This window comes from Cygnus olor, chromosome 3, assembly GCF_009769625.2.
Source record: "Cygnus olor isolate bCygOlo1 chromosome 3, bCygOlo1.pri.v2, whole genome shotgun sequence".
Classification (NCBI taxonomy): domain Eukaryota; kingdom Metazoa; phylum Chordata; class Aves; order Anseriformes; family Anatidae; genus Cygnus; species Cygnus olor.
This window is the reverse complement of record NC_049171.1, coordinates 13,064,417-13,091,703: the sequence shown is the minus strand read 5'-3', so window position 1 is coordinate 13,091,703 and position 27,287 is coordinate 13,064,417. Positions and strand designations below refer to the sequence as shown.

The 27,287-nt window shown below is 42.5% G+C and overlaps 1 protein-coding gene across 5 annotated transcripts; it reads left to right on the top strand.

Moving 5' to 3' along the window:
- The first annotated feature begins 3,476 nt into the window (after nt 1–3,476).
- Nucleotides 3,477–9,532, top strand: MYCN (MYCN proto-oncogene, bHLH transcription factor). 5 transcript variants are annotated; one of them, XM_040553058.1, is made up of 3 exons: nt 3,477–3,615; nt 6,060–6,898; nt 8,021–9,532. In XM_040553058.1, the coding sequence occupies exons 2-3, from the start codon at nt 6,163–6,165 to the stop codon at nt 8,617–8,619; spliced, it is 1,335 nt and encodes a 444-aa protein (XP_040408992.1). In that variant the 5' UTR covers nt 3,477–3,615; nt 6,060–6,162; the 3' UTR covers nt 8,620–9,532. The 5 variants fall into 5 exon arrangements, with proteins under 5 accessions (XP_040408992.1, XP_040408994.1, XP_040408993.1 ...); XM_040553060.1 differs by lacking the exon at nt 3,477–3,615 and adding an exon at nt 4,513–4,548; XM_040553059.1 differs by lacking the exon at nt 3,477–3,615 and adding an exon at nt 4,564–4,780.
- Nucleotides 9,533–27,287: the final 17,755 nt, after the last annotated feature.

Here is a 27,287-nt window from a genome sequence, read left to right as displayed (position 1 = left end):
GAATGCTTTCACAAGTTCACTGTCAGCTCTCAGAACTTTTTATGCTCCCAGCTTCCCCTGTTGAATCTGGAAGGTGCTTAGTTAGACTTCAAACACTTCCAGGAATATAGTCAATCTTCTTACAATGCCTTAAAATATTTGCTACCCAACTGATATGATCCTATTGGCATCTATGATCTCACTGGCATCACGGAGATGTGGTGGGACAGCTCCCATGACTGGAGAGTTGGAATAGAAGGCTACAGGAAAGCTTTTTTCCATTTTTTCCAAAAACAGAAAAAAGAAAGAGACAGAAAACTACAGGCTAGTATGTCTCACTTCTGTGCCCGGCAAGATGATGGAGCAGACCCTCCTAGAAACTCTGCTAAGGCACGTGGAAAATAAGGAGGTGATTGGTGACAGCCAACGTGGCTTCACTAAGGGCAGATCTTACCTGACAAATCTGGTAACCTTCTACAGTGGGGTTACAGCATTGTCTCTCTAAATTGGAGAGACATGGATTTGATGGATGGATCACTCAGTGGCTACGGAATTGGCTGGATGGTCGCACTCAAGGAGTTGCAGTCAACAGCTCAATGTCCAAGTGGAGATAAGTAACAAGTGGTGTTCCTTGAGGGTCAGTATTGGGACTGGCACTGTTTGACAGCTTTGTCAGTGACATGGACAGTGGGTTTGAGCCCAAGTCTGCTGATGACACCAAGCTGTGTGGTGCAGTCAGCATGCTGGGGGGGGAGGGGGTGCCATCCAGAGGGATCTTGACAGGCTTGAAAGGTGAGCCTGTGTGAACCTCATGAGGTTCAACAAGGCGAAGTGCAAGGTCCTGCACCTGGGTCGGGGCAATCTCAAGCACAAATATAGGCTGGGCAGAGAATGGATTGGGAGCAGCCCTGAGGAGATGGACCCGGGGATGTTGTTTGATAAGAAGCTCAACATGAGCCAGCAATGTGCACTTGCAGCCCAGAAAGCCAGACAAATCCTGACCTGCATCAAAAGAAGCATGGCCAGCAGGGCAAGGGACATCATTCTCCCTTTCTACTCTGCTCTCGACACCCCTTCTGAAGTGCTGTGTTCATCTCTGGGGCCACGAGCACAAGAAGGACGTGGATCTATGAGTCCAGAGGAGAGACAGGAGGATGATTGGAGGGCTAGAGCACCTCCCCTATGAAAACAGGCTGAGAGAGTTGGGGTTGTTCAGTCTTGTGAAGAGAAGGCTCTGCAGAGCCCTCATAGCGTACTTCCAGTACCTAGAGGGGGCCTAAAAGATCATATAGTGATAGGACAAGGAGTAATGGCTTTAAAGTGAGAGAGGGTAGACTTTGAGTAGATATAAGGAAGAAATTCTTCCCTGTGAGGGTAATGAAGCAGTGGAGTTCTCAGGTTGCCCAGAGAAGCTGTGGATGCCCCGTGCCTGGAAGCGTTCCAAGGCCAGGTTGGACGGGGCTTTGAGCAACCTGGTCTGGTGGGACGTGTCCCTGCCCATGGCAACAGAGTTGGAACTGGATGATCTTTAAGATCCCTTCCAACCCAAAATATTCTATGATTCAGTGGTCTGTATTGGGACACAGTTCTAAAATCAGTACATCTCAACTCCCAAATTGTTTCAATGAAGTGAAGTAATTATAAATTCAGAGTAACCACAAGTAATTTCAGGTTTCCACTTGCCTAGAGGCTTCTTGATACATGCCATTTCAGAGACAGAAGGGATCGCAGTATCATAGAAACAGAAAAAGAAAAGCAAGTGTTGATAAAATAGCCAGAAGTGTCAAGAAAAGAAAAAAAAAAAAAAGTACGTGTATAGTCATTCCAAAGCTTTGCACAATTTTTCATGTCTTTCTCAACTGTACAAAACAAAGCAAGAGATCTGGGTTTAACAACTTTTTTTTTTTGCCTAAACAGAATTAGTGCTTATAAACAGCCATGTTTCCATGTTTCTCTGTGTACTGCTTTTTACTTCCTCTTTTTTTCCCCCCCACAATGAAAATTATTTCAAATGTTTTGTCTTCAGCATTGTCTTTCATTAATGCACACACTGAGGTACAAAATATATCACACTACACATCACAGTAGACCTTTCCTAAAAGTTGATAGTTAGGTTTGTTTCTGCACAAAAATATGGAAAAAAAAAAAAAAAAAAGAATATTTAAAAAGGCTGCTGAGAGAATCTAGGCGAGAATTTTAGAATGAATAAATATTAGACCAGACAACAGTGCATATCCAGCTCAAAGGTGTGGACATATCAGTGTTTACATGTATACCAACACTAAATGAAAAGTGGAAGACAATGACTTTAAAGGAACAAATCAAAAATAATTGAAAATAATTGTATAAACTGAGGAAGATCCTCAAATGATGAGTGTAAATAAATTGTTTGCATATCTAGTGAAACAAAAACTAACATGCTGCAACCTTTTAAAGGCTATTGAAATGTGAAGAAAATTAAATAAATAAACACCCACACTTTTTTGTCCAACTAAATCATACAAACAAATTCATAAAGCTCAGTGCTTTCATAAGACTTCAAATCTTCAAAGTGCGAAGCACACATTGACTAATCAATGAAATCAGCCATCTTGAACCCAAAGTACATTGTGGAAATGGAGGCCAAATCATGAAGTCCAGGCAAGCCAGACCTCAAACTTCTCACCAGCCTACTGCCACGGGGGCCAGTAGAGGTCCAGCACTCCTCTATTTTAGGGTGCACGACCCCTTCCATAAACATCCCCAGCCAGCTGCCACCTCCCAGATGAGACTTAATTCACAACAGGGTACCCAAAGTAACTGGCAGCACCCTGTGCTTGAACAGCATGCACCCTCAAGCTTGAAGGACTTGCTTTCTAGGGGCCCTTTTTACACTCAACCAGAGCCCACTGAGGGCTCCTCAGAAAGGCAAGTGTTCAGCCACTTCCATACTGAAGGGCAAAAAGCGGGCATGGGCGAGCTCAGGGGGTCTGGCAGGACTTGCCGCCTGGCTAGTGGCCATTTTGGAGCGGCTGGCGACCACTGCTGGCGCTCCCACCCTTGCTCCGGCGCCCGTAATGGCTGGGTCCCCACAGGTGAGCCGGGCGGGATAGCAACCGCCATCTTGCCTCCCCTGGCGACCCCGTGCTGCTGCTGCCCGTTTTCGGTTCCCCGCCGGGCACCCCAACAAGAGTGCAACTGCTTAATGCATCCCGTCCCTAAGGGGCCGCGAGGCCTCACAGCTTTGGCCGCTGAAACACAACATGGAGGCGTGGGGGCATCGCCACGCGGGAGGGCGCAGCCCGAAGGCTGCGATCCGGGGGGCGGGGGACGTGATGAAGCGGCCAGTTTGGAAGACCCCAGGCTCATCCCCACCACCGGGCAAGGAGGGAGGGAGGGAAGGAGGCGGCGCAGCCCCCTCCGCACACAAAGCGGCCGCCCGCCGGCAGCCATCCTGCGAGCAACGCCCCGCAGTCCCCGCCTCAACCTGCAGCCTATGAGCGAGGAGGCGCCACCCCGCAGCGGCCACCGGATCGCGATCGCTCGCCACCGGGCTCGCCCCCCTCCGTCAAGCTCCGCCGACGAGACAGCGCCGCGCTCCCGGCCCCGCCGCCCTCCCGGCCCCGCCGCGCCCGCGGGGAAGGAGCCGAGAGAGCGGTGGGTGCCCGGCGGCCGGGGGGGGAAGATAAGGTGGGAGCCGTGCCGAGCTCCGCCGGCCCTCCGCAAGGTGTCGCCGTCCGCAGCGGAAAGCCGGGGCCCGCGGCGGCTCCGCCGAGTGTTCACGTCCCGGGCGGCGGGGAGGGAGAGAGGGGGGCGCGGGGCGGGGGGGGGCCGGGGGGGGATGCGGGCAAACACCGCTCGTCTGAGGGAGGTGCTCGTTCCGGCAGGATGGTTAATAACGATTTACAAAGCCCCCAGTCGGAGCCACTCCGTATTCCAGCCACTTCTTTATTCCTCTTTTTTTTTTATTATTATTTTTTCTTTTTTTTTTTTCCTCGCCCTGGGTGTCGCCGCGGCTTGGGGGATGCCGCTCCTCCCGTGAGCGTTCCCCCCTTGCTGCGGGGACGGGGGGAGGGGGCGACCCGAAAGGGACGGAGCTCGGCTACGGCTCGGCTCGGGGTAGCCGAGCCCCCCCCCCACCCCCCCGTGCAGCGGGACCGGGCCCTCGCCCTGCCCCGCATAAAGAGCAAATGGGGCTTTTGGCGCCAAACGCCAGGCGCCTCCCTGCCTTATGGAAATCAGGAGGTGGGGTTTTGCTGCTCTCGCTTCACCCCCCCCTCTTAATTTTTTTTTTTTTAATGCCTCCCCGGGTGTGTCAGCTTTTGCTGCCTTTTTTTTTTTTTTTTTTTGGTGTTGGGGGAAATAATAGCTAGGAGCTTCAAAGCCTGCCAGTGACAGTCATCTGTCTGCAAGCAAAGGGTGGTTGTGGAGGCTTGGATTAGCCTCGGGGGCTGCGCGGGCTCAGTAAAGTGCAACATACAAGATCATCTGCTTTTTTTTTTCCTTTTTTTTTTTCCCCCCTTTTCTCCCCTTTCCCCCCACCCCCCGCCACTCCTCCCCCTTGCAACACCCACCACCATCACCAAGGAGGTAAGAAGAGGAAGCTGCAGGGTCTGGGCTGTAATAAGCAGGAGGACAAAAACCCAATGAAATAAATACAATTCCCCATCGCGTTCGAGTCGCGAAACCAGGGAGGATGGGAAGGGAGAGGAAGTGCAGGGGCATTGCAGTGCGTGAATGGGTTTTTCATTGAGCAGAAGAAAATCCCGGCGGATATTTTGGTTTTGTTTTGGAGCTGTCGCGCTGAGCTCGCCTGGGTTTTGTAGGTGCCTCTTTAGTGCTTTGCATTTTTTTAACGGTTTAATATATTTCAGGAGCAGAAAAATGTACAATACTGGAAGTGATCAGGGGGCGGGGCAGGGGGAGAGCAGCTGAGCCGGGCTCGTTTCTTTGCATTTCATCATAAGGCTTTTAATGGATTTTTTTTTTTCCCCCCTTTTTGGTCGCCGTTTAAGCGTCAGCTGTTCTCAACCCAGCCAAACGCTTTCCCTTCGTGTCACGTTAACCGCGGCGAAGGGAGAGACGCTGAACGGCTCCTTGGGACTTAAAAGTCATCTTTTATTTTTTTGTTAAATGTCTGATGCAACCCAGCTCTTGGAAGAGGAATGGGGTGCGGGTGACTGGTCGTGGCTAGCGAGTGGGGGGTCCGGCCGAGGTAAGGGGGCGCGCATTTTCCGCGGGGGAGATGGGGAAAAGTGCTGCTTGCAGGAGGCTTTTAGTGCACCAAGGGGCAAAATCTGCAAAGTTGTCGCACTCGCAGCCTCTCCGTTTGCTCTCGTCTTGAGCTGGAAGAAAGGGGGGACAGAAACTTCTGTACCTTCTTGGCAAATCCCAAGGCTTTGTTGGTGGTGTCGGGGTAGTTTTAGTGCCTTTTTTTTTTTTTAACGTGTTTGTATGTGAGATTATTACATAAGGTTGATAATTCTCTAGCTGCTGAATTTCTCCTCCTCCTCCCCCCTTGTGTTTTGTGTGGATTTTTCTCTGGCTCGCTTTGAGTGAATGAACTGGCGATTTGCGAAGTTGCGAAGAGCCCCCTCCGCCCCCTTTTTTGCATCCCCCTCTCTCTTTGCGCTGCTCTGCAGACGACAAAAGGAGTAAACTTCCTCTACTTTTGCTGGCATATTAAGAGGGCTTTCTGGAGAGATTACGGTATCAAAGCCTTGCATCTGTCTACAGTTACTCTGCTGCTTTGAGCATTTGAAGCAGTTCGGGGAGTGCTCTGTGCAGGAGCGCAGAGGTGCTTTGCATCCCTGCCGTACCTTGCTGGGTGTCCTCCCGGAGAGAGCCCTGCACGCCGGAGCTCTACCTGGCCCTTTTCCTTTAATGCCCGAGTCGGGAGGAAAGGTGTGCGATGCATTTTTGCTCGACTTGCAAAAGGTTCCCGGCTTCTTGCTGTTGATGATGGAATTACCGTGTTTTGGTTTTGTTCTGTTTCGTGGCTTTTTCACTTAAGAGGAAGGGAGTTACAGTCGCGTCTGTGTGTTTCTTCATGTTGTAATCAGTTTTTTTTTTTAATCATCATTTTTTTATTTTTGGTTTAGTTTCAGGTCTTGGGAGGACCTCTCTTTCCCCTTGGTGGAAATACCATAAAACCTGCCTCTAAAACAGTTGCCCGACCCGGGAAGCCGCAAGAAGACCCCCGTAATGCCAGGAATGGTCAGCAAAAACCCCGACCTCGAGTTTGACTCTTTGCAGCCCTGTTTCTACCCGGATGAAGATGACTTTTATTTGTGCGGCCCGGACTCTGCCCCCCCCGGCGAGGACATCTGGAAAAAGTTTGAGCTGCTGCCCACCCCTCCCCTGTCTCCCAGCCGGGCCGGGCTCCAGGAGCACCCCCCGGGGGGGGGGCCGGTGCCTTGGGGAGGGGCAGCACTGGGGGGCTGCCGCCCCACCGACCACCTGGACTGGGCGTCCGAGCTTCTCCTGCTGCCCCCGGAGGCCGACCTGTGGGGCGGCACGGACGGGGGGGACTTGTTCGAGTCGGGGCTTGGCGTGACCAACAACCTCAACTCCATCATCATCCAGGACTGCATGTGGAGCGGCTTCTCGGCCCGCGAGAAGCTGGAGCGGGCGGTCAGCGAGAAGCTGCAGGGCAAGCCGCCCGCTGCAACCACCGCCGCCACGCCACCATCCCCCCCGGCTTCTTCCACCACCACCCTTGTCACCACCGCCACCGTCCCTGCCGTGGCCACGGCTGAGTGCGTGGACCCAGCCGTTGTCTTCCCCTTCCCCGTCACCAAAAGGGAGGCGACGGTGATGGGAACGGGCCGAGGGGCGGGGGGTGGCGGGGAGGCCCCGCGGGGCGCTCGGTCGCCACGTCCCGCTGGGGACAGCCGGGCCAGCAGCAGCAGCTCCGGGGACGACACCCTCAGTGACTCGGGTGAGCGCATTGGGGGCGGTGGTGTCCTCGAAAGGGAGGAAGGGGCTGGGCGGGGGGTGTGTGGGGTGTGTGGGGTGCGGGTCGGCCAGCAGGCGGCAGCAGGCACGGTAGGGATGGGGATGGGGACAGCGGCCCCATGGGGAAGGCATGGGCAGGGGTCCGGGGCTGGTGGCCCGGCAGGAGATGGCCCTGAGGGACAGCAGGACCCTGGCATGGTGCTGTGAAGCTTCCATAGCTCCTTCTGCCCCCTTATCCTGTGTCCGCCATCTCCGAGGGTGTTTTGGGGATGAGTGGGGTGGCAGTGTCACACTGAACACACGTTTCGGGGAGGGTGGTGGATGTGTCCATAAGTGTCACACTGGGAGGCTGGAGCAGGCTAAGTAGCCTTGCAGAGGACTCCTTGTTTTTGCACGGACAGAACCTAAAATGCCCACAGACATCTCCTGTCTGTGCCTGCACAGAAGTCCAATTCTGTTGAAAATTGGTTCCGCCTGTGCCCGTGAGCCGGTCCATATGACCATCAGGGTAAACTTGGTGATCCATCCCGGGCTGCAGAGCCTTCTGTCCCTTTAATGTCTGGTTTGACAGCTTTGGGTGAGGAAGCACTTCCAACAGCTGTCTTCTTGGCAGAGCACCAAACACCGGCTTAAAGGGTCCCCGGCGGGAGCAGCTTCACCTTCTGCATTAGAACAAACCCAGCAATTGTTTTGTTTTCCGGATGCTTTTCCACCAAGCAAGGGCCGTGTTGTGACTCTGTGCATGCATTTTGCACCCCAGCTCCACAGATATATTAAAAATTCATACGTTCTGTATGAAAACTCTTTCTGCCACTGAGATTAGTTGGGTGGGAGCCCCACTTTTATTGAAAATTAGAAGCGGTTAAAAAAACAAACTTAAACTTTCAGAAATCACTTTTCCTTAGTTACTTTGTACATATTTTATATTTTTCTGGAGCCATAGCTGATTCTAGCTGGTGGGCACACCCTGTTTTTACCATCAGTTATTTCATTGCTGCTTTTAATGTACATGTTTTGTCAATAAATACATCTGGTTTAATACTTGTTCAGAGTATTTTCTGAAGGAATAACATCCATTTTCTTTTTTTTACTTTGTCACCAAAAGATGATGAAGACGAGGAGGAAGAGGATGAAGAAGAAGAAATAGATGTTGTGACAGTGGAGAAAAGACGCTCCTCCTCCAACAAGGCTGTTACGACTCTTACTATTACAGTGCGTCCTAAAAATACCACTTTTCCATCAGTCAGGACACAGCAGAATGAACTGATCTTAAAGCGTTGCGCACCAATTCACCAGCAGCATAATTATGCCGCTCCTTCTCCATACATGGAGAGTGAAGATGCTCCACCACAGAAAAAGTTAAAAACCGAGGTGCCCCGTCCGGTAAAACCCATGATCCAACCAAAGTCTAAGAGTTCAAGTCCTCGAAACTCAGATTCAGAGGATAGCGAACGTCGACGTAACCACAATATCCTGGAGCGTCAAAGGCGTAATGATCTACGGTCAAGTTTCCTCACATTAAGGGACCATGTTCCAGAACTGGTTAAAAATGAGAAAGCTGCAAAAGTTGTGATCTTGAAAAAAGCCACTGAATATGTCCATTCTCTTCAGGCAGAGGAGCAGAAGTTATTGCTAGAAAAGGAGAAATTGCAAGCCAGACAACAACAGCTGGTAAAGAAAATAGAATTCAAGCGGACTTGCTAAGCTTTTTTTTTCTTTTTTTTTTTTTTTGGCTGACCAGGACAGTCATTGCCACTTTGCACATTTTTGATTCTTTAAAAAAATTGTGTTTTTTGACGTTAAGAATGTTGGTTTTACTTTCAATCCAGTCCCTGAAATAATTGACAAACTATATTATCCGGGTACGGAGCAAATGTATGTTCTTGCAAGGAGTTCATTGCAAGACTACCAAACAACAATGGACTGCCTTTGTTTTTTTTTTTTTTTTTTCTTAAGAACTGTAGATGGTGGGGATTTTTTTTTTTTAATTGTTGTGAGCATTTGGAGCTGCTGATGACATATAGTTGAGTTTAAACCATTCATTCCTAATTTTTATGGTGCTTATGTTCTAACAGATGTTACTTTAGGGGTTGGCATTTGTACCCCTGTGGGAATTTTCTGTAAATACCATCTACACACTTGCCTTTTGTACATGTCTTGGGTTATGAGAGGTGGCTTTTGCTACCAGTATTAGACTGGAAGTTCATACCTAAGTACTGTAATACCTCAATGTTTGAGGAGCATGTTTTTGTATACAAATATATTGTTAATCTCTGTTATGTACTGTACTAATTCTTACATTGCCTGTATACTTTAGTATGATGCTGATACATAACTAAATTTGATACTTATATTTTCGTATGAAAATGAGTTGTGAAAGTTTTGAGTAGATATTACTTTATCACTTTTTTGAACTAAGAAACTTTTGTAAAGAAATTTACTATATATGCCTTTTCCTAGCCTGTTTCTTCCAGTTAATGTATTTGTTAATGTTTGGTGCATAGAACTGGGTAACTGCAAAGTTCTGTGTTTAATTTCTTCCAACGATGTACATTTAGTGCTGCGTCTTATAGCACTTTGAAATACCTCATGTTTATGAAAATAAATAGCAATTACATGATATGCCATGTACTATTTTTCTTTTTAAATTAAGTTCTTTGAAATAAAATCTTTATCTTTGCAATGTTCATGCAATACAAAAACATGGTCCCGTATCATGGGCGTTTAAGCTCTCAAACTACAGGTGATGCTCTATGAAAAGTCAGCTAGCCAGGACGTTTCCATATCTGAAAACTGTAAGAACAGTTTTCCAATTCTTTCACGCTTCAGATATCTCTTGTGGTGTCAGGATCATTGCAGGGGACTGGACATACCACAGTTAACAGAAGGACTCCAGTGTCATAAAGACTTCTGGAATATGGACCTGTATGTGGAGAAGTGTAAAGGGGACTGCTCAGGGAATGGTCACATGGAGCAGACAGGTGAAAAGTAAATGATGAAGGTAGACTTTACTACAGAAAATACCCAGAAAATGAAATATTTGTAGTAAACCAAGATCTTACTGGGCAGTTCTTATTTGCATTACAAAAGGCATATCCTTAAAGCTGTCCATCATTGCACAGAAGGATTAATGTTCTTTCTTGTCTAGCCAAAGATCCTGTTTGTTACTACTGTGCTAAGTTACTGCAAATTAAAAATCGCAGGGAAGTTACAGTTCTGAGGTACAGAGAGCTGCAAGGTGTGCATCAAGTGGCATGTAGTCTGAACAAAATTTGGCAGGTGGTTTTCTCAAGTGGTGTGATGGCATTTTGTGTGACAGGAGCAAGACTTGCAAGTCTGTGAAATACATTTGGTTGTATTTTCGTCGGCTTCTTAAGACAAAGGAGCTATTTTATTTTCTGGTCTGCACAGGTATTTCTGATGCTGTCTTTTCCCTACACTGAACCTGAAAAATAAGGTGTGGATCACTGAACAGTGGCCAGTAAGTGCTGTAAGGATAAACTTGCAAGGAGCTAATCTGGGACATCTAACCTTTCAGTTGTGATACACAGGATGTAGGTTGCTTGGTGTTGGAGCTACTGAACATCTCATTTGCCCTGAGGTAACAGAATAAGACCAGTATGGGAGCAAAATCACCACAGTAGTATATGTGCCATATATCCATGCCCTACAGTAGCTTGTTTGTGTACCCACAGCCTGTGCATTCTTGGGCCTCAGCCAACTTCTGTACCGAGAACATTTGGAGTTGAACTTCTGTTTCAGTGCAGCAAACCCAGATCCTCAACTGGCACAAATTTCTACAATGCTGTTTGAATTCAGTTTTGCCATTGGAAGATTTAGCCTGAATATGTAGACTTAATATATCAAAGCAATATATTCTCAAATATTCTCAAAGCAGACTTGAGAACCACAATCGTTCCATAAATAGAATCTTTATCCCTTCCCTTCCCTTCCCTTCCCTTCCCTGCCCTTCCCTTCCCTTCCCTGCCCTTCCCTGCCCTTCCCTGCCCTTCCCGGAGGACCACTGGTCCAAATCCTCCACTCAAATAAAGGGCAAATTCTATGTGAGATCAGGGGGCTCAGAGTCATATGCGGCCAAGTTTTGAATGTCCTCAAGGATGGAGATTCAATAGCTAGACAACATGTTTCAATTTTTGACTGCTATGGACATTTTTCTAATATTTCTTTGGAATGTTTCTTGTTGCTATTTCAGTCCATTGCCTCCCATCTTCCTTGTGTTTAACCTCGGAGAAGAGTCTGGCTCCACCTTTTCTGTAACCTCCCATTAGGTAGTTGAAGACAGCAATTACATCTCCTTTCTTGAGACTGAAACCAGTCCTGTCCTGTATTGTTGTGTTATCCAAGCATGTAGAGTATAATAAAGGTGTCAAATACTCAAGTCTGTTTGGAAATTGAGCACAAGATCCCATTCTGAAAGCCTCCTTTTTTTCAGTGGGCGATCCTTTTGAATTCAGTGATAAACGTCTGATTGATGTCAGTGGAGATAGGATCTGGCCCCATACATTTCAGAAATGCTTCCATATGCTGTAGTGTTTGCTGCTATGGGTGGGTTTATCTTTTCTTTGTCTCTCTTTTTTTTCCCCCCCCCCCTTCTCTTTATAAGTTTCAGGGTTTAATAGGTTTGTTTTCACATTGTTGATGTAGGGAGCAAGTTGTCAAGGGCAAACGTTTCTGTAAACAAAAATCTCGGATGTAGGATGTTATTAAATTGCAATTGTTAAATAGGAGATAGTGGTTTTAGATTCTTTTCTATTTACAAGAAAAAAAAAAAGGAGAGGTGTTGTAAGATAGCTTTTGAAAAGAAGAGATAAACAATGCATTTAATAATGTTTCCAGACGAATCATTACCTACAAGGGTACATAGAGAAGTACATAGAGACATGGTAACAACAGGAACAAAAGATCCTGCTTCATGCATATCTACAGTGAAGAGTCCATAAGGACTGTGAAGTATCAAATGGAGAAACTATTCCATTTGGTGTGTTTTTTGTTGTTGGTTTGGTTTGGTTTCCTTTTTTCATAGACATACCTAGCTTGCATAAAAAATGCATACATATCTGTATGCATTAGAAGCTGTTAGAAAATTTGGCAAGTGCCTAATAGCTGCTTATTAAAAGAGGGTATTGCCTATTCCTGAAGGGAAAACCGAATTAGATTAATCACAATCTTATCTGATCACTATAAAAACTCCCAAGTTCTTTTTCACACAAGACAGAATCTGCTGATAGAATCAAATGATTTTGTCCCAAATCACATCCCAGAGGACAATCTCTTTCCACTTTTTTTTTTTTTCTTCTTTTTTCTTTTTCCTTAAAAATACCACTAAGAACACAAGGGACTTCAAACATCAAAATTAAATGATTCCCCCATAAACCAGTATAAGTAAAACACCAGCGGGAGAGCTTAAAAAGGTGAAATGTGTTAATGATGTCATTATCACCAGGTCACCTGTTACCATGAGTGCGAAGGAAAGTGCACTTCTCAACCCCCAAGCTGCTGTTATAGCAACTTATCACCAGCTCTTGGCAGAACTTCTTGGGTTTTTCATGATGTGTATAACTTGCAGAGGTCACATTTGCTCCTGGTAAGTATGCTGATAAACCAAGCTAGAAAAAAAACGACTTTAAAAGTATCCCATTCTTAAGGCTGAGTTTCCTGACTTGTGGCTACTTTAAATCAGAAGATTAATTTTATTTAAAGCTTTAAGTTTGGGATCGTGAATTTAACTACTTTTTAATGTAGCATATTGTTTATCACACTCTTGGCGATTGCTTCATGATTTATACCAGGCTTCCTTCTTCTTCCTTGCCTCCTCTTCTCCTTTCCTTTCCCCCTTTCCCCTTTATGCTAGAAATGGGGATTTTCTCTCAGGACCCCAAAACTATCAAAAGGGCGTCACATCACCCCTTTAAAGTAAGCAGGGATTTTGGTAGAAGCATGAGATGCACAATGCTTCCAGAAGGCTCACAGAAAAATAATGGCCAGGCTGACTGTAGGCCAGCGCAGTGGGCTTTGCCACAGCCCTTCTGGCTAGTGCTGTAGCACCGATACGCAGGGTGGCAGCTTGCCCCAGCAGCCTGCCTGAATCCTGAGCCCTCATCTGTGCCCAGATGCTCTTCTACTGGGCTACCTAAACACAGGCTAGTTTTTGCTTTCTGCTTGTGCTGACCCTGCAAGGAGGCTTGGCCACAGGGAAATGGGCACGTTGGGGTTAGGTTGTGTGTGATTTCCATCCAGCTTTGTGCCTCTGCTGGCCAGATCCTTCGTTCAATTAGATTAGCTATATATGTATCTGAGCAACAGTCAACCCAAAGAAGATAAAATGAATTCTCAATCTGTGAGCTAGGAAAAGCCCTTGTATATGTGCTATATGTATAGATTAAAATGTACGCTATATGTACCCAAGGAATTCCACAAGTGTCAGTTCATGAACCCTGCTAAATAAAGCCAAGTCTGTATTTTAACTGGGTAAGTAACAAGACTGGCCAGTTGGTCCTTTGAAGAAAAAGCAAGCAAACAAATGTATTTTGTTTCCTGTATTTATGATCATTGTGTGACACTCCTAAATAATGCAAAACTGGAAAAATTAAACACATCCACAAAATAAGTACAATTAATAGCCAGTATTTTTAAACACCCTGGTGAAATGGATGGGTGCGTAGCATGTATCAGACATAACTGAATTAGACCTACTTGTTACTCATCTCTGAACTGTTGAATTAAATTTAATTTGCATAACCATTGTTAGGTTTCATGTATACTATTACAGCTGCTCAGTTTGTGACCTATACCATTTCCCATGATATAGATTTTCCATCTGATATTGCTTAGATAGATTTAAATATTTTAATTTTACAGTAAAATAAGATTATTTCTTTTTCATATTTGTGCTCCCAATTTCCCAACCTCATTTGTCTGCTTTAAATGTTTACTGCTTTCTGTGTTATGCTGCATGCATTTAGCAGATGAACTGTATTCTTTGTCTAAAACAGGTGAGATTGTAGTCCTGTGAATTGCTACATTAATCATTACACAATTATGTCCAGAAAAACAGTGTCTAACATCTAAATATAGTCTAGTCTAATGTTAGAGGTAGCATGAATCATGTTTTTGACTTCTTTTAGTTACATCTTTTAATCTACAGGCATTACAAGCATGGCACTGTTTCAAGCACCTCACTGCTTAGCTTCCTAATTCTCCTTATGTCACCAGCAGAGAGAGACAGGTTTGTCCCAGAGGACAGTTCAGAGCATATATTGGGCTTTTACTGGAATGGGACCATACATTGCTCTGTATCACGGAGGAAAAGTGATTGCAATGTGAAAGAGGCAGTTACGGGAACTATGTTAAGGGCTTCTTTATTGCTGTTGGGTATCATCAATGAGTAATTTGACCTGTAGCTGACGTTACTTAGCAAATGAAATTTAAAGCAATGGTTTGAGTTGCGGGTTAACAGATGAATTTATTGCAATAAAATAGTGTATGTATGGATGTAGAAGTATGTATGAAGTAGACAGTTAATTTAATTGGCATATTTCAGTTGCAGTTAAATAAAATATTTCAATGGCAGCTACCCTATTTTGTTTTCGAATACTGTCAAAATTAAGTATGTAGTGTTTTAGCATTCCAAAAAATTCCCTTCCTCATCAAACAAAGCAGCATATATGTTTAACAAGTTAGAATATTATTTGGATTGATACTTATAGAATTGAAATACAATTTTTTTGTGTGCAATATATGGATCTATTACTTTTAGGCATAACCTTGTTTCAGCAGTATGACATAGGTTTAATAATAATAATGTTCTAAGTAATATTGTATTTAATTTTATATGCAATTAATATTGCAATTAATTATGTAGGAAACGGGGGAACTATCCAATATCATCAGAGTTTGGTAGTGGCAAGTACTCATCAAACAATTTTTAGTCACTTATATAATTTCTTTCTTTTAAACTCTTCAAATCTTAAATAACCTTGAAAAATTGTTATGAATTTGCTTTTTAGTAACTGCTAATCAAAGATCCTTCCTGAAAAAAATCTTTGTCTTCTAAAATTAGATCACATTGGTCACTTTGTTTATATTATTTTTTCAGCCACTGTTTTTAAAGGAACAATGTAAAAGAAGGGAAATTCTGTATTCAAAGAGTAAAGATTGGAAGATCAAATATCTTTGATATTCATATCCTTGGCATTACATGCCTGTGACTTTAAGGTAAAATTTTGTTTCTGGACTGCATGTGGAGTTGTGAGAAAAAAGTTGATTTGGTATGAGGAATGTGAAAAAGGAAAAGGAAAAAAGTACAAGTGATAAAAACTTCATTATTTTCCCTACAAATGTAAAGTAATCAGTCATACAAAAGGGGGTAAAATCAGACCTACTAGCCAATGGTGATGCTTGAGAGTATTGCAGGATTTATTTTGGTGTTCCACTGCAAGAATAAAAACTGGATATTTTATCTCCAAAATGAGTGTCCTAGCAAGCAGCATGTACAATTTCCTTTTTTTTTTTTTTTTTTTTTTTTTTGTGTGTGTGTGTGTGTGTGTGGGTGGGAGCATCATAGAGTCCTTCAACCCATCAGCTATTTCCACCTGTAGTGTGGAGAGACCCATCAAGTGTTAATGTCTTGGGCATGATCAGAGCATGCCTACATGATTTTGCACTACTGGTGAGATGGGTGTTCTCTGTCTCATTTCAAGAATATCACAAAACTTTGGCTTCCACTAAGTAAGTCTCTGAGCAGTTCATTAAGTTCAGAGCAGTATTTTGCCCACTTTACACATATGACCAGTGGAATTCAGGAGGCTCAGGAGTTAGCAGTTGAGGACAGGACTAGAGAAAGTCAGTTATTTAAACATAGATACAGATGTCACAGCACATAAATCTCAAATCTATAAAGTTTCCTAACACCAAATTATTTGCATAAATGTTTGTCCTATGAAACTGAAGGGTGTTTAGGCACCTGTACAGGGTCTGTGAATGCGGCCCTAAAGGACAAGGAATAGAATAGCACAGAATGAAATGCAACGGAATGGAACGGAACGGAACAGAACAGAATAGAATAGAATAGTTAAATTGGAAGGGGCCTTCAAAGATTATCCAGTCCAACTGCCTAACCACTCCAGGACTAACCAAAAGTTAAAGAATGTTATTAAGGGCATTATCCAAATGCTGCTTGAACAATGACAGGCATCAACCACCTCGTAGGAAGCCCATTCCAGTGTTTGGCCAACCTCATGGTAAATAATTTTTTTCCTAATGTCCAGTCTAAACTAAACCTTCCTGGCACAGCTTTGTGCCAGCTTTGTGTGCAGGTTTTAGATTGCTAAAGTAGGTGCTAAACAGAGAACAACACAGAACTGCCAACAGCCTTTAATAAACAAGCCTTTCCCTGAAAGTTGCAATGCTTTATTTATTTATTCATTCATTCTTCATTTGTTTATTTTAGGAAAAGTTTAGAAACACATGCTTTATATTCCTCCATCCTAAGAAATTGGGAATGTTAGGTTTCTCCCTTTAGAACTGCACGAGCTTTTAAGTAAGGATTAGAAAATCCTTGTTTTAAAAAACGAAAATAAATAAACAAAAAACACAAAAATGTAACAGAAATGCATTTTTTTCTGTTTTATCTACAAACCTGCTCATCAAAAGTATACTGTAAATTGTTTCTGAGGGCTTTTTGTTTCTCATATTTTCCTACAAGCATTAGTTTTGGTCAGGGTTCCCAGGCACTACTCCTGAGTCACATCCTCAATATTTATAATTAGAATTGTAGCTTTTCTCTAAAAGCTCTACTTCAGGCCAAAAGAGCCTGGGTAGAACATCATGTGCTTCAGCTCCAATGTGTTATTTGTTCAGTATGTACATATAAGGATTTCTTGCATGAGTAGAATAGGAATATAGGTATACAAGACAGCATTGGAAATATAGTGTTGTGAATCTATATGAACCTTTCTTCCTTCAGGCTTACATTAATGTTGCTAATGAAGCTATGTAATGATGTAATATGCTACAGTATTTAACCTTTAAATGTTTTTATGCTGATTTGATTTATGACTTCTGGTCTTGCTTTTTTGCCTCCCTCAGCTACGTAACCATGCACGAGGCAAGGGGGATTCATCTGACCAGATAGATACCAACTCTTTTCTGCCAATAAAGAAAACATGTATTTTTAGCACACAATTAATTTAATCTTTGAATATTTTAAATAACACAAATTAATCTCACCCTAGAGGTACCCATTTTTTCTTTGTTGATTATAGTGGAGCCTTGGATGACCAGACACATATACCAACACTGTAGATGTCTAACATGGGGTTCACCATAAGAGACCAAGATCTGGATGTGTTCGTACAGATATCTAACTGAAAGCTTGATGCCTAGGTCCTGTTTAGGTCAGTGGAGTCTGGAGAGTGTTTAAGCATAGATGTCTATTTCAGGATGAACTGAGTTAGTTCTCTAGTGCACAGGTAAACACCGATGTATTAACAACTAATTTCAAGTGCCTTGAATTACAAATTGAGTCCTACTACTTGTGTCTTCAACACATTTTCTTTTACTCATTTGAAGGTTTTTCTTGAGTTAGTCGAGTGATCTTAAACCCCATTCCATCTAGGTCATCTTTTCTGCAGCACTCAAGCAAAAAATAGATATTTTGCTTTGGTTCTCTATAATAATATCTCCATAACTTTTGTACCTTTATATTTCTTTTGTCTTTTCACATATCCTGCTTATCATCAATGTATAGCAGTATTCATCACTGCCAGAAAATTGTCTGCATTACTGATAAAATTTCCTAAAATATCTCTTAGGTTACTGTATTGCATGGTGGGCAGGACCTTATTTTCTCCCTTTCAGAACCTACACAAAGCTCAATTACAAGGCATGCTGATATATTTTAGATGTTGATATACTGACAACATTTTAAATTAAATGAAATGATAGCACAACTCACAGGCTTTTCATAGAAGAATAAAAAATAAAGCAACAGACAAAAAACAGAGCAGATGAATGTTTAGAAAAATCACTATTAACTTTTGCAGCTAGATCTGTTATATGATCTCTTATAGTTCTAACTTTACCAGAGATTCCCTTCAATTGTTTCTACAATCTTACTGCAGTAGTCCTTATAAACCTATTTCTCTGTTCCTTTTAAAAATTTACTTCTTTTCACAGCTCCTTTGGTCTTTGATAACTTTCATATCAATCCCTCTTCAATACTGTGCCAATCCCTCCTTTGATTCAAACACTTAAATGAGTCTCATCTTTTTTGATTTGCAGTCTTGTTCACCCTTGCTAATAGTTATCTTATGTTTTAATGCAATTTTGTTATTTAAGTATAAAACACAGGGTCCCATTCTGTGACCTGCTGGACTCTTGATGAATGGCTGTAACTCTGCTGACCTCAGTAGAAAAGTATAAAGTATGAATCCAAGACATGTAAAGACGTCTAAATGAAAATTATACGTATACCAACTTACTTTGCATTGTATTTTATATTCTTTCCCTCTTTGGAGTTCCTAGTTTCTCACCGGCATTTGTTTGTGAAAGCCAGTTTATGAAAACGCAAGCATGCAATTAGAATAGAACAGATAGAATAAAGCATAACAAATTAGTATTGTTTCACTTTTGTCAGAGGTAGAAGGGCTTTTAAAGAATAAATTTTGTTCTTCTGGAGCAATTTAAGGATACCCATTCAATCTTAACCTAGAAGCAGTTGAGTTACTTATGAACTCCTTCAGTAGAGAAAATTATATCTTTCTTTTCTGCTGCTGGTGTTGACAATATGCAGTGCTTGGATGCTTAAGTTATGTAAGCATCAGTGAAAATAAACAGCAATTAGAAGTGGTCAAGAATAAGGCAATTGGCTGTTGATCCTCTTGATTATTTATTTATTTATTTTTAATTTAATGTTTTCCATCTCTTAAAAAAAAGAATAGCAATAAAACAAAACCAATCTTGGACACCTACTGTTTTTCTTATCAGAATTATTTAATTTTGAATCTTCTGGTATCAGTCTAGTAGCAAGCACCAGAGTATATAAATACTTTTGATACTGATCTGTGTCATTCTACAACTTTGTAAGAGCGTCTACAACTTCAAGAGTGACTATAATGTGTGTGTTATCACTTATATTTTTCTCTCAACACCTCTTAAACTTTGGGGATCTTGGTCCTGGAAGTACCAACTAAAATTCAGACCATATATTAACAGGCATAAAGAAACAGAAATTAAATGATCACTAATAGTTAGAGAAAAGATTAGCAGCTGCTAAGGACTGATTAAGCACTTTGTCTTACTTAATGTGCTATGCACAATGAAGCCTACTTTTTGTGAGAAATTTTAGCTAATATCCACATTAAACCCCAAACCTGGATGATGGTTCAGAGTGTATTTAAATTTTACACCAGAATAGGGGTTCCTAGACCTTCTTACTTTATATATAAATACATTGCCAACAACATCCAACCATATGTATTTTCAAGAGGATATATTCAGCTGACCACTTTACTATGCTGGAGCTGGGATGAGTGCAGAGTTTGCGAGTCCCAGCCAAGAACATTTAAGCTCATTCCAGAACAAAAGTCCTTGATTTTTCTTCCATCAACTAGGTAATAATGACCCCCAAAAGATTTTACTTTGCATTTACTGTGCATTTGTTCTGGTTGCCCAGAAAACAGACGTGGTGTAGTGTAGCACTTTGGGAGCCAATGGCATTAGGACAGATTATGCCAGTTGAGGAGCTGGAGTTGAAATAAATTGAGACGCCTGATTACAACTGTGCCATTGTACATGTGGAAAAGTATTTGAAGTCCTTCAGTGTTTTGTCATGACCACATGTAGATATGATTTTTAATGCCTTAAACCCCCTTAATCAAGATTTTAGTTTAAAAAATTGTTATTAAACACCTTTGCCCAAAGTATATTTGATATACCACAAATGTCGCCTACATCTCAGCAAATATGCACTGTGATTAAAGGGAATAATCTCTCAAGAGAGGTTTATAATCATTTTAATTACCCTGGACTTAATAAAAGGAGTTAAGGGATTTAATAAAAGGGCATTAAGAGATTGCCAAAGGGTTAAATATATATATTTTTATAAGAAAAATTTTAAAGCTTCTGTGGCTTTGAGGTGGGAAGGTGGGAAGTCTTAGTGGGAAAAGAGGAGGAGGTGAGCAAAAGTCAAGATGAGGATTAGTGTCAATTAAGTTTCCCTTTGAACCTCCTAACTTGCATATGCAGAACCTGACACAGCTGAAAATATTTGCAATTTCCTGGGCCACATTGGACCAGAGAGATTGGTACAGCTCTCTGACCTCCAGGAAACTGCAAGGGAGCGAAGAAAAGATAGGAAAACAGCCAATTTCTTCTAGGTCTGTGGTAAGATATTTCAGAGCTAGTTCAGAGGAGAAGATCTGGATTAAATGAGAGTCAGTAGACTCTCAAACAGTTCGTTTGTTTTTGATCTACCTTAGATCAAAAATAAACAAATTCTCTGCCCTATTCCTCATCCTCTGCTCTTAAATTTCAGATTAGCACAGAATTTAGTTTATTTCTAGTCTTTTGGAATATAATAGTTGTAATTAGAGATGAGAAGATAAAAGTGAACCAACAATCTTCAGACAGGAAATTCTATAGCACTTACAAAACAAGCCAAAATCCAATACACAAACACCTACAACGTTGCCTCACATCATTCTTACACTGAATCAAATGCAAAGCTGTATCCAAGAAGGTAAGATGGAGATCCAAATGTGGACACATGAACATAAATCAGTACAAGTTTTCTTGAAAGTTTTGTTGGCTGTAAGTAAAATGACTTGCTTAGGTTTTCCAGTTCCGGTTAACACACATTTCGTGCATTTTCCATCTCCAAACACTACGGTCTTTCAATGCTGGGCTGAATCTTTTCTCATAGTTGCGGATGTTCCTGTAAGCCTCAGGAGTAGATATTCTGCAGAAGCAGACACAGAGAAGTGCCTTGGGGCCTATAATGCTTATTTTCTTCTGTACACCAGGAAAGGAATAAGATAGAAACAGACATCTTGGATAATTTTATATGATCATGTATAATATGCCTCTTCTTATAACCCTTTCCCCTTCCCTCTGTCCCCGGAGACCACTCCTCTGGTATGCAGAGAAACCTGGTGCTGAAGTCAGCATTCAGAAATGAAATTTAAACATGAAAGAAGGCAAGAGAAGCAAATCTGTACCCACCTTTATCGTTCAAAATACCAAGAAACCTTCAGATAAATGGGGCAGCACAACATTGTTTAAAAAATCAAGGCTAACAGCTGTTCATACATACGCATGAATGTTTTTTCCTCTTCTTTCCCTTTTTCTTTCTTTCTTTCTTTCTTTCTTTCTTTCTTTCTTTCTGAAATGGAATAGCAGAAGAACTTGAATATTTTAGATAATTGGTATACTTAATCAGGTATCGTAGGAGAAACTATCTAAATATGAATTTTGAGCAGGTCAGTGCAGCCACACTAGCTTTGTCCTGAATTCCACACAGTTGTAATTCAAACAAACACTACTGAGCAAAACATATGTATTATTCTGTTAGTGAATGAAACCTAGTCATTTTTGATGCTGCTGTTGAAAAAAAAAAAAAAGATTGTTCACTGCAGAGCAATTCAAGAGGGTTGTCTCTGCTCTTGGAAGAAACAAGAAAACAAACATTTAAATAAATAAATCCCTAGACAACTAACCTGCAAAACAATTACTATTATTGTTATTATTTTACACTGGGAGCTTCTCGTAAATAGTAAAGTCAACTTTTTTTTTTCTTTTCTTTATTTTTTCTTCTTTTTTTCTTTTATTCTTTCAGCTAGAAGCTTAGGGTCTTTACAGTGGAAACACAGCATATGGATTGTAAGCCTTCTGAGGAAAAAGCTGTCTTCTTTTTACTGTGTCAGCTGTCAGCTCCATTAAGTTGCTGTGTCTCTAAAAAGTTCTCCAGGTCTACATTGCAGAAACTCATAAATATCCAGCAATGTCTTTACACGTACACAATGAAGACTTTCAATGGGGTTTGTGCATCATGTTCCATTTTAGCTAACCCAGGTAACGCTGTCTCTCTGAGCTGCTGGCTGAAGCTGGGGCTGGGGCTCAGCGGTGGCCGATGCCCACCTAACTGTTGGCTGACGTGGTTCCACCCTCCCTGGCAGGCAAGACTTAGATTAGTTTAAATTGCTGTGCAACCGCAGCTTAAATTATCTAACCTGGGTTAGGTAACCCAAGTTAAGAACACACCTTTCTTTGTGGTATGTTTCAGCATGACTTTCATGTTGGTTTTATGTTTCCCACTAAAACAGAGATTGGTACAGAAAGTGAATGTATTCAGAGAAACACTACTGAGCTCCACCAGAGATTTAGCCTTTGGCTACAACAGGCACAGCCCTAAGTCCTGAGAAAATTCCATATACTCCCTGTGACTCATTTCTGCATACCTTGCTCAGGCAAAGCTTCCACTTAACTTAATAGGATATTTTTAAAAAGGGCCAGACTGGCAGTTACACAGGATATAGCTGTCAGATTGTCAGATCAAAAAAAGTTAGTTGGCTTTTTGGGGAGGGGTGGGAGGAGCTGCACAGTATTTTCATAGCACAGACAGTAGAAAATGCCCCTTTTAACAATATCATTTTTATTTTTTATTTTTTTAAATGTGTGTGTAAAAATGCATGGGCCTTGTTTTTAAGGTTTTTCATCATTCTGGTCCAGCTCATGCTATATGTTAAATACATAGGCAGTACTATGAACTAAAATTTTATTTCATTACAGTTAAGCACATGCTTAAATGATTTGCTGGACTGAGGCCAGAATGCTTGCTGAATCAAACTGAAATACAGCAATGTCTGTTCCTCCCCCTTAAACAAACAAGCAGTAAATGAAATACAATAAAATAACATTCCCAGAGAACTCTTGTGCCAAAGAAAGAACTGCTGCACTGCTCTATTAGTAATTTGTCTAATGTTCAGTATCTGCACTGATCGTACAAGTGTAACGCAGTAGTAATTGGGTAAACCTTACAATTTTATCCTCATGTTATACTGGGCATACGTTTGTAGATGAAGAAAGTATAATGAAAATAAGCGTGAAAACAAAAGCAGGAAATGTCATTTCAAATTGCTTGACTTAATAAACTAAGTAATGATACTGCAGTAATTACAGCACCAGTAGAACCTTGAAAAACTCTGGAATCACTTCCCTCAATGCAGGGTGTCCATCCCAGAACTGGGGCAGTGAGACACACCTCACAGAGCTACAGATGCTCATCAAGCTCATTGATTTAATGCCTATTTGTGGTATGAATGGTAAAATGAGAATAATGAGAATAATGCTAGTTATTAGATATTCTGTGTTAATTTTTTCAAGGATGCTGAAACATATCCCATCTGTTTTCTATTCTAACTACAGCCAATCCATTATATTTTGATTTTTATTGTACTTTGTTACTAGGAGCATTATGTGCAATGTATTGACAAATAAACCAGAGTAAAAGAGTACAAAGACTGAAAAAGAAGGAATAACAACAGCAAAAGTCCTACCAAGTACCTGTGAACTGTGAACAATAAGAGCACGTAAAACAGCAGGAATCTCTTTTCATTTCACTCCGTCATAAATCAGGACGTAAACCACAGTGAGTTGTTCCGCTGAGGAGGGCACTTTTACTATTTTTTGTCACCTAAATATGCAATGCAGTGCAGGGTTTACCAAACTTTTTTACATGCACATCCCCATTCCCAAAGAGAACAGTACTTTTAAGGCTTTAGGCCTTCAGTAAATCCATGATACTTGACTAGTTGCAGTGGAGTTATGAGTCCTCTTCCACATTCAGGCTTCCTTGGTATTTCAGAATGCTAAAGGCTCCACAGAGCTTTCTACTCCTCCGCTGAGGTAGGCAGCGAAGGCAGAAGGATCGAGTGATTTGTGCAGAGCTATTGAAGACAAAGGTCTTGTGGCTTCAGAGTAGATGCTGTTGATTCCCAGACTTTCTCTCCACCTCTCCTGCTGTCTTTCATCACCAATTTTCTTACAAAGAAATTAATTAACTTAAAGTAGGGCTTAATCATGCCTTCTTAAAACAGTGACCCACCTTGTACATATTCAGGAATGCACGATTTTGTTTGTTCTGAACTTCCTAATCCTATTTCTTTCTTCTTTTGCTTTGTAATGTTGTAATTGTACTATAAGTAACTAGAGCTGGGGAAATTAATAACCAGTTTTTAGAAAATTCAACACAGAATGACCAACTGAGCTTGACCCAGTTCCTACTGAAGCCTACTGATTTAGCATTTGGATCTGACAGATTATCTACGAGCTAGTAAGAGGCCCAGGGCACAGACATTAGCAGTGGCCTGTGATTGTCCCCACTGTTACATGATCAGCATGCTTTCTGGCAGGGCTTTGACTCAACCAGCGTTTTCACAGCTGTGTTCAGGCACAGCTGGGGATTAGCAGGAGCCAGGGAGCACTCCCAACAAGCAATCTGGATGTGGCCACCCTGTGCTGGAACGTGTGGGACTTAGCTTTATCAATGCAAACAGCTATGAGCAACTATATATGAGCAACTATATATATGTACCACACCATGACAGTTTGACTTAGGTCCAGAGACAGCCTATTGAAATTATTGTAATAAATATAACTAATATTTTTTCATGCCCAAGCGGAAAAAAAGGTCTTTCAACTTCAGTCTTTCAATTACTTTTATAATAATCAGATCCAATTAATTCTAGATTTCTTCTAACAAAGCTTTTGTTTTTATGCCAACTAACTTAATTAATTGCAGCTCATATTCATGTGTGGTGCCCGGAAGAGTTTTTCCAAGGTCAAAGGATTTCTCCTGTTGTCCTGGTATTTGGCCATTTACAGGTCCCAGCTGACATACAGAGACAGGTAGGAAATCCAGCCTCCAGTTTTGCCTCTCAGCTTTGTCTCTCACCCCTGCTTCAGTATGGGACTCCCTTTCTCATTCTTTTTGTTTCCTTTATGCAACAAGAATGTGGCCAGTCAAGGCTGTAAAAGCTGTAACATCTCACTTTCTTTCCTCCCTGCTTTTCAGAACTGCATCTCAGATGCAAAATGCACATATAGTCAATAGATCACTTGCTGACTGAAATGCGGTGACATATGTACGGTATCTCATAATTAGCACACTCTACATACACTGAACTTTCTTCAGAACATTTCTAAGAGCATTACTACATTTTATAGAACATGATCATAAGTATTCATTGCACATACGTATTGAACTCAAAAGCTCTAGCTCTCTTGGATTTTCATAGGACTACATATGACATATTACCCATAGAGATGTCATGCTTGGCATTTGGGAGATTTTTCTTAATTACTTCCTCCCATGCCATAGGTTAGGCTCTTGTCATCTTGCATACATACACACACTCCTGCAGAAAAAGCAAAGACACTTCCATACAGTCCTTTCTTATCACACAAGGACATTTGTCCTCTATGACACACAATTCCTGTGTTGGCACTTGTTAAGTCAACATAATTATATGAGGTTACGGATTTCTGCTGGCTAACAGATTCCCAAGAGGTTTTGAGGAAAGTGTGAATGTTTTTATGTTGTGTAATAAGAACCAATTGCTCTTAAAAGTTGTATGAGATTCCACAGGAGACTTGTACAAGAGACATCAGTCCCAATAGACTGATTTGGTATGATGAAAGGGCTGTATTTTATGAAACTGTACTTTCTGAAGATTTTGTACCTGATAGGGGACAGGAGACTCAGATATATTCCAGGAAAGTGCTGCTTATCTCTATAAACCTTCTCCAAAATCTAGACTTGCTGTCCAAATGGCTGCTGGGGTTTATTATCTGTGTGCAACATAGGTGAAAGAGGAGCTTCTGACACCTGTTAAGGAACAGCTTCTCTGAGATACCATGGTTGGTAGGAAAAGACTTCAGTAAATTAATATTGGGCTTACTAGGAGAGGATGGTATTTTTATTTGCACACAGAGGCTGCTGCTGTATTTTTTCCAAGTTTATGACTGCGTTCACTCCTCTTGTATTTGTGCACAGCTGTAGAGGCCTCACAAGTGGGAGAAATTCTTCATGCTGCAAGTGCACGAGGGAGTCTGCCTTTGCTTTTCCAGGCTTCTGAGTGGGAAGCTCGAGACTGCTCAGTTACTTGTCAAGAGGGACTCGAGGAGTATTAAATCCAGCCCTTTTTTTGCTGCTTGTGGGAAGAAGGGTTACTTTTGATGGCAGAATCAGGCTGAATGCTCAAAAGTTTGGGCATAAAACAGAAAGGGCTGGCCCCATGGGGGCAGCCATGCCCAGAAGCAACCTCTGCCTCTGAGATAACTGAGGTAAATACTGAAACCCAGACTGCCACCCAGGTCTAAAATCACGACATGAGAGACAAAACTCCTTCAGATCCTAACAAATTTCCACTGAAATTGAACCCGTTACTTTAATGCTGTGCAACCCACCCCTTACTCCTACACTGCTCCGCCTCAGTAGCTAGTGAGGCACAACCAAAATGGAGGACCCCATATGCCTGAACACCCAGGTAGCGAGGGGGACGTGCCTGAAGTGCGGGAGATAACACAGCCCGCTGCTGTTTTATGCTCTTTTCTGTATTTTTCAGGGCATATTGTTTATTTGGGGGGTTAGGGTGCTGGTATCGGGACCTCTATCTCCGTCAGGCCCTCTCCACGCAGGCCGCCCGCTGGATTTGCAGCCCATTGTTCGGCCACGGTTGCCACAGAAACGGGAGCAGCTGCTGGCTGACGGGCCTTGGCTGGCAGCCTCGGGCAGCTCGGCCGCCCCGGCCGGGCCCTGCGCCCCGCCAGCCGCTCACCCTCCCGCTGCCGGCGGTGGCACGCCAGACTGTGCAGGATAATGTTTACTAACATCGGCCACATGGCTCCCTCCGTACCGCTGCTCTGCCCAAAATGTGTCAGTCCTAGTGGATTGCCAGGCAGCCGGCCAACCCGCCTGCAACGTGCTGAAAAATCTGTCAGCGGGGGCTGCCGCTCGCAATCTCATGGGGGATCCTTCTTCCCCCGGGGTTGAAGTGCGCTGCGCGCCCTCATGGGGCACAGTGGATTATATACGTCTATAGACGTGTATATATGCGTATGTGGATGTTTAGGGTGGCTAGGCCTGACTCCACCGCTTCAGCGGAACTTGTGGGGTGGCCATCAGGGCAGCGTGCCGTGGTTTCCTTCCCAGCACAAAGGGCTTCCGTGAATGTTGTGCTTAACACTACTGATAATGCTGGTGGGGCTGGGGTGTCCTAGTGCCGACAATATTGTTTAATGTGTACTTTTACTGGCATGTTGTTTCTCTAGCAAATTTACAGCATGAGATTACT